Genomic DNA, 15,439 nt, shown 5'->3' with positions numbered 1-15,439 from the left:
ACACTGCAAAAAATATCCATCTTAGTCCAAGTTATTTAACATATTTAATGGTTTGAGTCTTACTTGAAATGTCATTTTATCGGGTAATTTATATGTTGAGTGCATTTCAGGACTTCTACCTTTGAAATCTGTTGAAACCCCATGGCATACTAAAATTCATGGGCATCAATGAGAAAGAAATTCTTTTCATCACTCCTGAAAAACTTTCCTCCTCTAGATGACAGATTTTTGTTGACAAAAGCCATGACATTGGTTTTTGGAAAGAACCTTTGAAGTTGATAAAGATCTTTCTGGTGCCAAAACCTAAGATCAGCACATTTTAATACAATTAATAACTGTAACAGAATCTTAACATAATTTAGGCATTTTCTAGCTTCAACTTGCTGTTTCTCAACTCAACATGTTAATAGCAACACATACAGGTATCATACGTATGTCAAAAAAGTGCACTGCAAAAAATTAAGTTGTGATTTTATCTTGTTTCCAGACCTATCAAGCTTATTTCATGATATTTTTAGTCAAATGATCTCACTGCACTGGCAGATAATCTTGCTGGTTACATTCTCCTGAAAAAAAGTCAAATTTGTTGAAAGCCTAAAATAAGCTTGATAAGTCTGGATACAAGATAAAATAACAAGTTTGTCAGTTTTTGCAGTGTAACACAAATGTGCGACGTGCCAAACAAGACACACAGATAAACTTCCATTGAAAGAGTGTGCAGAGTCAGCTTCACATTGTCCATCAGGCCCAAAACCCCACAAGCGCTCCTCGTCCCGGCGGTGACCCGGGAGGATTCTGCGGCGCTCCGGTCTCGCCGTGTTTTCCCTCAGATGAGGTAAGAGCGATAAACGACACCAACAAAATGCCCCGTGGACAGATGTGTAATGTGGAGAGGCGGCTGCGTGCCATGCGATGCTCCCTCCCTCCTGTACACCCTCATCTATTCGTCTCCGTGACCCCGATCTCACCGGAGACCCCCCCCCCCCCCCCCTCCCACCCCCTCACCCTTCTCCAGATCAAAAGCTCGATAGAGGAACCGTGTTAGACGTGATCTCACTCTCAACGCCGCCTGTGTACACACAGAGGTGGAGACGCGGAGGATCAGATTTGCAGATGAATTACTGCAGACGCTTTGCCTGAGGAGTTTATTCTGAAGCCGTGTCAGGTGGCAAAGACTGCTCATGAGTTTACAGCAGAAAGTGCACAGTGGTTAAAGCGGTAATCCATGACTTCCTGTTTGTTTTGATTTAGTCTCCATATTTGTTGGTGTTTCTGCACTGCACTTCCCAGAGATCACCTGTCAATTAAACAGTATGGGCGGAGCTTGGATTTTCTGTTGATGCAGTTTGAGTTTCTCTTCTCATGGTGGCTAATCGCTGCTCATGCTAACTACCCAGTTCTTCTTCTTCGGTTTATTCCACAACAAACCGGAAATGTAAAACGCATCACTTCCTGTGCGGCAGAGGATTTTTCCCAGGAAAGAGCTACCAGACACCACCTGCTTAGAACAGACAGTGGAGAAGCTTTATAAACTGGATATACAGTAGGTTAGATCACTGTTGTTTTAGAGCAATCGACAAAAACTGGCATTTATTTATGCGAAATGTCACGTATTATTCCTTTAAAGCCATGGATTGCCAAAGCCTGGTCTGCCTCAAAGGACATTTTGCAATTTTGTAACAAGATGCTTTGCTTTTTTTATGGGTTTTTTATGCTTTATTGTGTCTCTTTACTCTTGTTCCCCTCCACAGGGAGGTCAGAGGTCAGAGGTCAGGGTCTGGAGCTGGTAGGGGTTCAGTGTCTTGCTCAATGACACTTCAGCAGGGTGGATGCTTGAACCCCGGCCTTCTGGTTGTAGGACAGTTTCCCAAGTTATTACGCCACACTGCTCCTTGTCTCCAGTGTGTAAAAGTCTTTCAGAATCAGTTAGATGTGTTCTAAAGTTTGAGCCATCGCACTCACTAATCACTTGATTTTTCTTTCTCTCTTTTTGCCTCTTTCTCTCCCTTCTTCCCCCTTCTCTCTACTTTTCTCCCCTTCTTCCTTTCCCTCCCTCTCTTCCTCCCTGCCTTCCTTCCTTTCCTTCCTTCCTTCCCTCCCTCCCTCCAGCCCCACAGGATTGGCCGGCAGCCCCGTCATCTCCGACATCTCCCTGATCCGGCTGTCTCCCGCCGCCGTGGCGACCGGCGACTCTCCCTTCAGCCCGCCGCACCCGTACGTCAACCCCCACATGGAGCACTACCTGCGCTCCATGCACAGCAGCCCCACCCTGTCCATGATCTCAGCAGCCAGGGGCCTCAGCCCCGCAGACTGTAAGTCGATGCACTGATTGTGACACTGAGAAAAAAGTCTTTAAAACATAACTTGAGCGTGTTTTCCCATCATTTTCAATCATAACCATCAATTGTGACTGAAATCTCGTCATTTGCTTCACTGTAGAGCTGCTTACATCTTGCTTGTCTCTCCAATAGAGTCCTTATGGGCCAATGGATACTCAAAAAAAAAAAAGAAAGAAAAACGACCCCTAAAGCACCCAAAGCATGTCTTTTTTTATCATATTGACTCTATAGTGAAGCATTTGACAATATTTTTGTCAGAATCAATTGTATGATTGAAAAACAATACTGACTAAAAATGACCAAAATGACCAAAATGTGATTATCAAAATTGTTTTTTTTTTCACTTTTTCCTTTGTAGAGCAGATTCAGAGGATGCTCTTATTCAAAGTAACTAACTTACAGCACTATGAGGTCATGCATTGTTAATGAGGGTGGTCCCAATGGGAACCGAACCCCCAACCCCGGTATGGATGGTGCCTTTTATGTTTCTCCATTAATACCTCCTTTTAGTCAGCAGTGTAAGGCAACTTCTGTCTAAATTCAATTAAAGAGCTATACACTATACATCCATTTTGAAAAAAATGTTGTCAACCCAGGACTTAACTTCCCTACTACTGTATCCTTTAAAAGAGTAGATGTTATTTCAAATGGTGGACATCTCATTTTGAAATGAAACTCTTTAAATATATTATAATAATATGCTTGCAGGAGCAGAGACCTATTGTGTTATTGTATTGTTTTTGCAGGAGCAGGGACCTTAAGAGAACCTCAGTCAAAAAAAAGACTGGAATGTTATTCAGCAGGGAAGCAGGGAATTGAATAAAGTGATTGCTGGCGAATGCGTCGCAACATACAAACACTGTTACATGAATTGGCCTTGCATGCTGCAGATTACTCAGTGGGAAAACCTTGACCTGCGCTCCCAGGTGCTTTGATACTGAAAGGGGATCCATTAAAAAAAAAAAAAAAAATCCGCGGAAATTGATAAAAGAAATAGTAATCCTCCCCCAAATTTGCCCCGGACGCGATGACAACTCTTTCTTCAGTGCCGAATTACAATAACAGATTGGGGCGAGGCGGCGGGACGGGATATAAATCTTCTTTTACAGTCTTGTCACTGGTAATGTGGCTTTGCTTTTAAACTTAAATAAGCGCCGCGCCTGAGATCTGGCCGTGATAAAGCTATATACGCGAAAGGGAAAAGGATGGGGAGGCTATTTTCGGTCGAGGGAATGCAAATAGCGCTGTTGAAAGACGGGGGCCTTGTGGAAATATAGCGGCCGCTGGCTTTTATGTGTTCCAGGTGACCTTTTTTTCCACAACACTCCACATTTAAGATAGGATAACATTTTGTCATGGCCTGCAGTTTTGTTTTGGGAATTAGCTGCTGCTTTATCAATGTGATTTGATACGTTAAATAAACATCCTCCAGTCTTTTTTTTTTTTTTTACTGGGACACTTGCCAGCAGATTACAGCCTTACAAAAACACACAACCTCCACATTACTACAGCGACCCATGACGTTTTTTTTGTTTTTTTTTGTTTTTTTTAATCTCTTGGCTCCCTCTCTGCTCTCCATCACATTTTTCCATACACTTTCATTTGATCAAGAAAATGGCCCTGGCCTTTATCTTGCCTCCTCCGGCCTCATCGAGGGCCATTCAGAAAAGTTTTTAAGGTGGAAATGTGATCCTGTAAGGGAACGACAGAGCGCAGAAGGGAAAGGGGGGGAGAGAGAAGGGGGTGGGGGTGGGGGGGGTGGGGGGGCTAGTTCAGCTATGAAGTCAGCACAAGCGCACGTCTGTTCTCTTTTACGGGTGTGCGCCCTAATTGTGTCTGAAAGATCACTTAGGCCGGGGCGAGGTGACGAGCGAGGGAGGGGAATCCGTCCACATCTCCCCGAATCCCCCCCCCCAAAAAAACCCTCAAACAAGGGGAGACGTTTCCCTCCATAGACCCACGTCTTCAGGAGCAGATGGAGAGCTAAAAAAAAAAAAAAGGAACGAAACAAAACGCTCCAGGGAGAGAAACGGCTATTCCAGAGCCAGGGCCGGCGTAAAGCAAATTCATATCTCACTCTTATTGCCCGTGACACTTTTAAAAGCGCTTTACTGGGTGCAGATGTTAACACCGCACTGCAGGACCAGGAGTCCCAGAGAGAGAGAGAGAGAGAGAGAGAGGGAGAGGGAGAGAGAGAGAGAGAGAGAGAGAGAGAGAGAGTTTGCTTTGTATTTAACCATTGGCAATATTGTTCATTCATGCCAATAAAGTAGACTGAAAGGGGGGGAAGAGAGAGAAACAGAGAGAGAGAGAGAGAGAGAGAGAGAAGAAGGAAGAAACAGAAAGATGTATGATAAAAAAAAAATGTATGAGAGACAAAGCAAAAGAGAGTTCCCTTTGTATTTAGACATGTTGGCAATATTGTTCACTCATGCCAATAAAGTACAATGAAAGGGGGAGAAGAGAGAGAAACAGAGAGACAGAGAGAGAGAGAGAGACAGAGAGAGAGAAAGAGAGAGAGCAGAAATGGAAATTTACTTCTACTAACTTCATTTTCAGACAGGGAGACAGAGAGGGAGACAAAGCGAAAGAGAGTTGTCTTTGTATTTAGACATGTTGGCAACATCGTTTTGCTCATTCATGCCACTAAAGTAGACTGTAAGGGGGAGGAGAGAGAGAGAGAGAGAGAGAGAGAGAGAGAGAGAGAGAGAGAAGGGAAGAAGCAGAAAGAGAATTTTATTTATACAAACTTCATTTTTTTGTGTTTTCAGGCAGAGCGAGACAAAGCAAATTTAGACATGTTGGCAATATTGTATATTGCCAATAAAGTATATTGAAGAGAGTGAGAGGAGAGTGACAGCAAGAGAAAGTTCTTGCAATTTTTCTTTAATGTTTTCACACACACACACACACACACACACACCCTCAGGACGGGGTGGGGGGGGGGGGGGGGCACAAAGAAGTAATGTCACTAAGCAGTCCCACTACTTTGTTTATGAGGCCAAGGAAATGCAGGAATGTGGAAGAGACCAGAGGCCCCTCTCCTCCTCTCTCTCTCTCTCTCTCTCTGAGGAGGGGGGGGGGGGGGGGGCACCTACACGGGCCGTTGCACATCACTACCCCCCCCCCCCCCTCACCACCGCCTGGTCTGCCTCAGTGTCTCTGCTGGACAGTCCCGTCCCGCTGGCCCCTCGGCCCATTCAACTCTGCAGCATGAGGAGAGGCTTACCAGGAATTCAGCCCTACATCACCCTCCCTCCTTACTCATTCATTCCTTCCATCCCTCCCTCTATCCTTCCTTCTTCTCTCCCTCCATCCTCCCTGCTCATCCTCTCCATCCTTCCGTCACTCCCTCCTCTCAAACTACCATTTTTACTGATTATTCTCTCCCTCCCTCTGTCCTTTCTTTCTTACTCATTCTTTCTCTCCTTTCTCCCTCTGTCCTTCCTCACCACCCTTCCTCCTTCCACCCTCCCTTCTTACTCACTCTCTCCCTCCTTCCTCTGTGCTCCCTTCCTCCATCATTCCTTCCTTCTTTCCTCCCTCATTCCTCCTTCCTCCCTTTTTGCTCATTCCCTCCCTCCTTCCTCGCTCCCTCCTTTCCTCCTCTTCTCTCCCTCCTGCCTCCTACATCCTACTTCCTCCTGCTTTCCATTCCTCCCCCCTTCTTACTCATTCTCTCCCTGCTTCCTCTCTCTTGTCCCTCCTCCCTCCTTCCTCCTCTTTACCGACTCTCTCCCTCTCCTTCTCTCTACTCCACAGTGGCCCATGAGCATTTGAAGGATCGTGGGATATTTGGTCTTCCACCCCCACCTCCCGGGGCGAGTCCGGCAGAGTATTACCACCTGATGGCGAGCCACCGGAGCCCGTACGGCGAGCTGCTGATGCAGGGGGGCGGGGCCACCGGGGCCCACCTGCCCGACTACATCACCCCCATCGATGGTGAGTAACTCTGGGGACAAACACGCCACGACTATATCACGACATTCACTGAAAGGTGAAACGTTTTGTGGATCTGCATTGAAGAATAATGTGATACATTATTGATCCCCATAGGGAAGTTCGCCTTTATGTATGCATCCCCCCCACTCCACAGGGAGGTCAAAGGTCAGGGTCAGCTACAAAAACAGCACCTCTGGAGCTGGTAGGGATTCATGCTGCGTTCCATTCCAAAGTCGGAAGTCGGAAATTCCCGGCAGGTCGTAATTACAATCTCAGAGCGTTCCAGAGATCCAGCTCGGAAAAACCAGGAGAGAAACACGGAGGCCTGAGAGATTTTCTTTGTCCAGCGGAAAATCCTGTTCCCAGCTAATGTTAAGTGGATGATATTTAGCAATGTTACCGAGCCAGTTAACTTAGAATTAGCAACTGTAACCGAAACTTAACATCTCAAATTTATAAGCATAACTATTTACCTCACAGGTGCTGAAAATCAAACTTTTAGTGTATTTTGAGATCGCCATAAGAAGAAATACATATTTGATTTCACTTTTTTCCCCTCCTTTTTTGTGATTTTCTGTTCTCACTGTATTTAGTTGGCTAAATAATGTTTGCTCGTCTCAATTTATTGGCAGTGCTTACTGTGCACAATTTGATTACACACAGCACTGATATGACTGTAAGTGCTCTGCCTCAGGATTGTATATAGATCTACTGTTCCAGTGAAATCATACAGGAAAGCAAGGTCTCCAGAGGTTATCAATAAACTCAATATGGAACGTAATAATGAACAGGCATAGAAAGTATAGTGAATAATACTGATAAAACTGAATTACACTTCAGTTAGCCAGGTTTGAGCTCTATACACGCACAATTTTTTGTGTTATGGGGCCACAAATTTCTTGTTTAGGGCCACCAAAACCCTGGTGCCGGCCCTGCTTGGGACGCCAGGTGATGCAATTGACTACCTGGTGGGATAGAAAACCAGCCAGTCTTCTGAGAGGGAACCACCGGTTTACAATGTATGCCGCAATGTTGACGAGACGTCAGATAACTGCATCTCGAAAACCTCAGGGCTGAGAAATCCTGCCCGAGTTTCCTAGTTAGAATTCCGACTTAAAGGGCCGTTTCACTGCATTTGTCCCAGAAGAAATCAGAATTTGCAACTCCCAGACGTCTCTGTAACGCAGCACAAGTGCTTTACTGAAGCCAGAGAGGATTCTTGCCAGCGTGGGGGTCTGAATCCAGATCCTCCAGTTGAAGGAAGCCTGTCTATCCACTAGGCCACCCTGCAGTCCATTGAGCTGGTTTGACACTCATTAAGGAGAATGAAAATTCCTATCAGGGCATTGGCTGCAGGTGGATGATGAAACCGAGATCAGAGACGAGGCGTGTGAGAAAAAAAAAAAAACGAAGGCTTGTATACATTTTTCATGTCAAACAACTTCAAACGGTCGAGGGCCTTCAGGTGTCGGCCACGCGCCGCGCAATATTTCTCCCTCTCCAGCCTCTGCCAGCACTTTTCCATAAACAACAAGGACTTATTGTACTGCCTTGACATTTACAGTGCGCGCGATGGCGGGGTACATTAGGTCGCAGGTGTATTTAATGTAATGAATGCCTACTTTCATCCCGCGCTTCCCTTGACACCTTAAAAGGGTAGCCATGTCCGCGAGGGAGACTGATGGCGGAGGGGGATCTCCCCGTGATGAACACCAGAGAGCGGAGCCTCGTCTATCTGGGGTTGTGTGATACAACATGCCACCTTAAAAACCATCTGATCCTGTCGCTCCCTCTCCGCTCCTCTGCTGAAGTCACATTGAAGGGAGGCACTGATACTCGAATATCGGTAGGCAAATAATTGGAATATTAAATAGTTTTCCAGAGATGAGAGGTTACGGTAATCACACTTTTCAGGCTAAAATACTGCTGGGTTTTCATGTTGAAGTATTTCCCTGATTAAAAACCCTACCAGCCACTGAGACAAGTATCCAGCCATCAGTTGGAGGTTTCAGGCCAAACTGATCCATCAGAAAACAGACAGAATAATCGACCGATAGATTTCTGTTTTCTGTTTCGGTTTGTTTTGTAGTGTCAACATGGCGGCGAGGCAGAAGAACAAGAAGGCTTTGCTCATAACGGAGCTATTTTGTAGAAAAAAAAAGGAGAAACAGACTAAACAGTATAAATTAAATAAGAAACTGAGCTGGAAAACCTAAAATCATTCCAATGTTTTACCCATCTTTTTCCATTTTATCTCTTTTTTTTTTTTGGTCGGACTGTTGTGTCTATTGTCTGTCGCTGTTTTTTCCAAAACAAACGTAGGAACGTAGCGTCTAATTGGCTAAACGGACGGTGACTAATCCATTCGTCCAGAAAAAAGTTCAGTCAAAACGGATGGAAGTCTGACAGGTCAAGGAACAGCTCTAATTGAAAACGAATTGAAATGAACAGAGACGGACAGACAACAGATCAGTGTGGGAGCTGCCTTATAATTATTCTAAAAAGCCAGCTGTCTGGTAAAATAGTGTCAGCGGATGGTGAATTTTGGGATGTCCCAGCCACTGCAGCCTCTAGAAACACCTTGTCCTCTTCCAGTGGTGGAGGAAGTACTCAGATCTTTTACTTAAGTAAAAGTAGCAATACCACAGTGTAAAAATACTCTGTTACAAGTAAAAGTCCTGCATTCAAAACCTTACTTAAGTAAAAGTACAAAAGTATTAGCATCAAAATATTCTCAAAGTACCAAAAGTAAAAGCCCAGAATGGCCCATGTCAGAATAATATACATTACTGGATTATAATTATTGATGCATTAATGTGTTCATCTTTAATGTTGCAGCTGGTAATGGTGGGGATCATTTTAATTTCTGTATATACTGTTGGGTAGCTCAATCTATAATAATACATCATAAGTTAGTAGTTGATATTTATTTTATATTAATAATATGAATCTGTAAACTAACTAGTAACTAAAGTTATCAGATACATGTAGTGGAGTAAAAAGTACAATATTTGCCTCAAAAATGTAGTGGAGTAGAAGTATAAAGTAGCAGAAATTGGAAATACTCAAGTAAAGTATAAGTACCTCAAAATAGTACTTAAGTACAGTACTTGAGTAAATGTACTTAGTTACATCCCAACACTGTCCTCTTCAAGGTGTTTATTCCTAAAGACTTCTGAGGAAGAATCCCAGGTCAGGACAGCAAAGCTCAGCTCACATGATAGATATCAGAAATGAAAAAGCGCTCCCATATCTCTAGTCCCTTTTACCATACGTCCTTCTCCCGCTAATAACTGATAAGGCGTACAGAGGAAAATAAGTCTCGGCTCATTATTCCGGCGTCTCCTCTCAGGACATTTACACGCTCGATCTTGACAGCCGTTCAGGAGGCTGTCAGAAAACACACTGACAGATAATGGGGGATTGATTCCCGCACAGTAATCAAGACATCAAGGCGGACTCCTCCCATCCATCACTAGGAAAAACACAAAAAATAAGCTTTTCATGAATGAAAATGAGAGTGCTAATTTTCTCATTGACACCCATAGATTTTTTTAAACTACACAAAAGGGGTTTTAACAGGAGTCATGAAACTTACTCAACACATAAATTACCATGGAAACTTTCAATTCAAGCAACAACAGTGAAATTGCTGTTGCATGTTTGTCATACACTACATTCACTCACCAATATAGAGTCTTTTCAGTTCACAGTGTGCAGGAGGCTTGGATGCCCAGACAGTTGTTGGTCCATTTGTCTGTCCATCTGTTCCTCTCTCTTTGATTTCCTCTTATGCCCCTTTTCTCTTTCTTTCTCTGTTTCTATCTATCTAGATTATCCATTTCAAAACACACAATCTGTGAATATTACAGTGTGCTGCTAATAAAGGTCCATCCCATGTAAAAGGCGATTCACACCCAGCCTCGTACACAGGAATGTCCTATGCAGTGGTGGAAGAAGTACTGAGATCTTTAACTTCAGTAAAAGTAGCAATACAACAATGTAAAGATACTCCATTACAAGTAAAAGTCCTGCATTCAAAATCTTACTTAAGTAAAAGTACATAAGTATTGGCAGCAAAATGTACTTAGAGTATCAAAGTAAACGTACTCATTATGCAAACTGTCCCCATTTAGAGAGTTATATTTTTCATAAATTATTGGAATATTAATACTGATTTATTGACATACATGTACATGTAAGCAGCATTTTAAAGTTGTCAATGTGAAGCTAATCTTAACAATTTAGCTAAACTTTTGGGTAGTCTAATCTATAACAATGCTATTTTATAGTTATTTTATAAAGATGATCAAATGTTTTAAATATAAAATATTGATCTGAAAAGTAACTAGTAACTATAGCTGTGAAATAAATGTATTGGAGTATAAGTACAAAGTAGCATAAAATGGAAATACTCAAGTAAAGTACAAGTACCTCAAAATTGTACTTAAGTACAGTACTTGAGTAAATGTACTTAGTTACTTTCCACCACTGGTCCTATGGCCTGTCACCTTATGATGTCATCAAAAGCGGATGTGTTTACATTCTGTGTTCAACACAACATGGCGGACAACATGACGCTGCTGACATTAAGCAATGTTAAGCAATGAACTTTTAAACCTCTCAACTCTCAACCCTGATCACTAGTCTGCTGTGAAAGGTGTACCTGTCTCTCTCTCTCTCTCTCTGTCTCTCTCTCTCTCTCACACACACACACACACACACACACAGACACATCAAAAGAAACATGGCTGGACCTAAATCTTGGACCTAAAGTCTCTGGTCAGCCTCACAGCAGCCAGTCTTCAGGGTGGGAACTACATTCACACCACAGGCCTTCATGCTCTGAATGGCTGCTCATATTTGATTTTTTTTTTTGGATGGCTGTTCATATCTCTTCTAGGATATATCCCATATCTGACACTAATATGAACTAACAGTGATGTCAAAAAGACATGCGTGCAGAGTAACAATAACAAAAGACGGCACATCTGTTTTTGTACCTCGGCCTCTCCCACTTGTCAACACATTTCTGTTACAGTTTGTGCCTTTAGGTTTCGACTGAACTGATGCGTCTCCCCAAATACCAATAAGGTTGTCATTTGGCTTTCTTTCCATTGTTATGTCTCGCTCTCCTCCATGTTATCGCCATGGCACCAAAATTATGACAAGTTCAGTTCAATGACGTAAGATTTACTTTACTGTTTGAGCGCTCGATACAAGCAGGATGCAGGTCGTCGGCCTCGGGATGTGGTCCAGATTAGAAGTGAAAAAAATGCAATTCTGAGCAGATTTTTACTGTTAATACTCATTAGAAAACATCAGACTTGAGGGGGAAAAAAAATCAGAATTGGGAAACTTTTGAGCTGCAGTGTGAATGTAGCCTGAGTCTGCTCTGCCAGCCGCTTCAGCAGGTAACCAACCAAACTAAGGAAGTCCCTTTATAGTCTAAAAATCAAATTGGCTTGTAATCCTGAAAATATCTGATGGATTTTTTTGCAATCCACCAGGCATTGTGGTCAGTGGAAAAGTTTGCCTCCTACCCAGGTCTACATGCATGGTTAAAATACTGGTCAGCGTGGCTTTTCATTGTTTTTGGGGGGGGATAGGGGTGGAGGTTGCGGGGGGGTGGACCCTTTCCTCCCGCCGCGGGCTGTGGGTTTAGCTGCAGCACTTCCAGACAGAGCGGAGCGTTGTGAATGGGCCCGCTGTGTTGTGGTGTCGGGGGCCAAGGCTCCACTTGCGCTGCTGAGAAGGACGGCAGGCTGCCAAAAAAGCATGAAGCCGGCCAGCCAGCCAGCCAGGCACACTAAAGCTGTCATAACTTACTTTCCAGCCGTCCCGTACACTGTGCAGGCGCTGCGGCCAAAACAAATGGAAAGCACGTTTGGTTTTGTCTAGCCAAAATGTCATTGTTAAGTTATTCGCAGAAACTGTTGGATGTGGCTGTGAGAAGTGCAGAGAGCGAGCGGCGAAGCCTCTCTGCGTCTGAACACTGTTTTCACATAGAATAAGAAAAAATTGCATTCGCCAATCGCAGTGAATGTCTGGAAATTTGAGTTTGTGCCATTGTTGCAAAGACATACTGATAACTGACATAGCAACGCAAGTACATGCTGGCACACATGGTGCTGGGACAACAAAGACACGCAGCAGGCAGCAGACTATACATGTCAATCCACAGCCTGGTCGCATGAGATTCTGTGACATGAGTAAGACGGATTTAAATGCAAATAACGAGCTCCACGCACGCGAAGAGAGAACGATACGTTTCCCCGCAACGCAAAGGATTACAGGCAGAGGAGACGCAACTGGAAACAGGAGGGAGTTTGACACTGAAATTGCACGGTGGAAAGTGAAGCGGGGTGGAGGGGCGTGAACAACAAACGCACCTTCACCTCCGCTGTCCTGGGTTCATTTCCCAACTCACTGAGGAGTTTAATGCTGTGAGTGAAGTTGTAATTTTTGTTTTCCTCAACCCCAACTTTAACCAAAGTTGTTTTCCTTGCATGAACTTTACCATGAGCTAAGGAACAGGTGAAAATGTTGCGTCCAATTCATACTGTTTGTCCCATCATCCTTTCATGATGGAGGACTGCAATCTCAACATTATTTGTGTCAAGATTACACCTGATCTGCATGTCAGAGTTTGTGTTCATTTCACAAAAAACACAAAAGCAATTTAAGACTGTGTTGCATTCCACAAATATAGAATAGATAGAATAGAATAGATCTTTATTGTCATTATACTCATGTACAATGAAATTTCGCCTGGCTTCTCTCGATGTAGTTAAAAATAAAAGTAGTAAAAACAATAATGGTAGCATAATGTTACGAGAGACTTTAAAAAATAAATAAATAAATATAATAAATAAGGCACTAGTTAAATTAAATTATATACATTCAGGATTCAATCACTATGTGCGTTCAGTCACTCAGGATACAGTAGTGTGGTTGAACCTTTTCCTTTAACACCAGCAGTTGCAGATGAAGTGCCTTGCTCAAGAGCAAACTGATGGCAGATACTGAATGAAAGCAGAGTATTTCTGATTCTGACTTTCTAAATCTTTCCCAGCTGGTCTGGCATTTTTTAAACAGTCCAGTTACAAACAAACCACAGTGGAACCAAGAGCCTCAGGGAAACCAGCAGTCATTGGCTAGTTTGGACACACACACACACACACACTCAAGCCACCTCCATCCACATTCACACACACTCACCACATACTCACATCCACACATCCACATGCACAGACACTGAGACACACACACACAAACACACACATTCACACACAAAAGCACTCCACCTATAGACACACACTCTCTCTCTCTCACACACACACACACACACACACACACACACAAAAGTACCTGACCCCAACTCCAAACACACACACATTCACACCCAAAAGTACTCCACTCCACTTCCACCTCCACACACACAGACACACTCTCTCTCTCTCTCCCTCTCCCTCTCTCTCTCTCTCTCATCCAGCCCTCCCAGTGGCGGCTGCTGATATAAATCACAGCGGAGGGGGGTTTGAGGGGGGTGGGGGCTTTGGGGTGGGTGGGGGGGTGGGTGGGTGGGTGGGGGGGGGGTGCAGCGAGCGAGTCGGGCCGGGGCTTTTCCATTCGTCCATTTATCAGGGGAAGTGGCACATTAATAAACACATCTCCCCAGAGGTGAGGGGAAGTAACAGAGATGAATAAGGCTGCCATTTGTGAATGGCTCGTCCCGCTCAAGTCAAGCCACCGTGTTCTGCGATAACGCCACGCACACACACCTGATCCCCCCCCCCCTCACCCCCACCCCCACCCCCCTAAACCCCCCCCAACCCCCTCACCCAACCCTTCATCCCAAGGAACATCTCCTGTTAGGAGCTAGTTAAATGTCCAAATTAGCATCCTACACCACAGCAACACACACCCCCCTCCCCACCACTATCACCACCCACACACACACACACACACACACACACACACACACACACTCAACGGTAATGTCTTCCGCTCATGGGGAACGCAATAAACCTCCCATAGCAGCGATATCCCCCGAGAAATGAGGGTTGATGTTTTTTTTTTCTCTTCCGTGGATTTGTTATATCATCATTCAAATTCCATATGTCCTGGACTAAATCTCCCAAGATGCCCTCCCCCACACACACACACACACACACACACACACACACACACACACACACACACCACACACACCACACACACACACACACACACAAGTCTCAAAGCACCAATTTCTGAACAGATAACATATGTTACAGATTTGTATTGGAGGACATACTTAGAAACAACCTTTTAGCCCCTTGCCATTAAGAATAGCAGTAAAAGCAAACAAAGCAGAATTAATAGGCCGGGGAGATTATGCGGCGCTTCTCCCTGTCGCTGGAGTAAAGCTGCGTTACTCGCCGCTCGCTTTTTCAGAGGATCTGCGGCAGGAACTGGAGCTTGATCCGCGCCAGATGTGGTTTGGCTCTCCCCGGTCTGAGTTTCCCAAAAATTAACTCGACGGCGGGGGGGGGGGGGGGGGGGGGGGGGGGTTGTTATTGTTCCTGTGTAAATTGATCGGAAAAAGATTATCTTAATGCTAAAGGGAGTGTTGAGAGAGAGAGAGACGGGGCCTGTAATGAAAAAGTCACAAACGCCAAAAAGAGTCAGTGTGTGTCCTGCTGAGGAGTCTTTGAGGAAAACTCTGAACAATGGAGGGAAGAAATTCACTTTTTGTTTCAGAGGGAATTTTTTTGCACCCTTGATTTTATTTATAGAGGCATTTTTTGGTCATTTTCCACCACTAAGACTTTTTATTTTAAATCATATTATACCACATTTCCCACACTTTTCTCCCACTGCTGGAAACTTGCTGTTGTTGCTTAATGAAAAAAGGAGTTCCAAAAAAAAAAAAAAAAAAGCCTTTATTTCATGGCTTTTTCAAAATAAAATTCAGTTAATAATGTGTTTCGGCCAAGCTGTGGTCTTCATCAAGTCTATTCATCAAGTCTCCACTCACCTCACACTTAAACACCAGACTGGCACTGCACTACTGAACAGAAAACATGTCGTCTTTAATGTCTTTAAACCATCTGCTGTGTGGAGAAGAGTTTAGATTTCAGGTACTTAACCAAATTTACATTTAAGACCGCGAG

At 44.0% G+C, this 15,439-nt stretch overlaps 1 protein-coding gene across 1 annotated transcript in view; it reads left to right on the top strand.

The window, feature by feature from the left end:
- Positions 1-2,215: 2,215 nt before the first annotated feature.
- LOC139661940 (zinc finger protein GLI2-like) overlaps positions 2,216-15,439 on the top strand; it is a 33,680-nt gene continuing 20,456 nt past the window's right edge. The window contains exons 1-2 of the mRNA XM_071540524.1: positions 2,216-2,312; positions 6,102-6,281. Coding sequence (XP_071396625.1) covers positions 2,231-2,312; positions 6,102-6,281 — 262 coding nt within the window. The 5' untranslated portion in view covers positions 2,216-2,230. The remainder of the gene's footprint in view (positions 2,313-6,101; positions 6,282-15,439) is intronic.

This window comes from Centroberyx affinis, unplaced genomic scaffold (genome assembly GCF_046629955.1).
Source record: "Centroberyx affinis isolate AG114_WGS23_722 - 3 ecotype Tasmania unplaced genomic scaffold, CSIRO-AGI_Caff_v1 ptg003665l_1, whole genome shotgun sequence".
NCBI classification, from domain to species: Eukaryota; Metazoa; Chordata; class Actinopteri; order Beryciformes; family Berycidae; genus Centroberyx; species Centroberyx affinis.
This window is presented reverse-complemented; position numbering and strand designations above follow the sequence as displayed.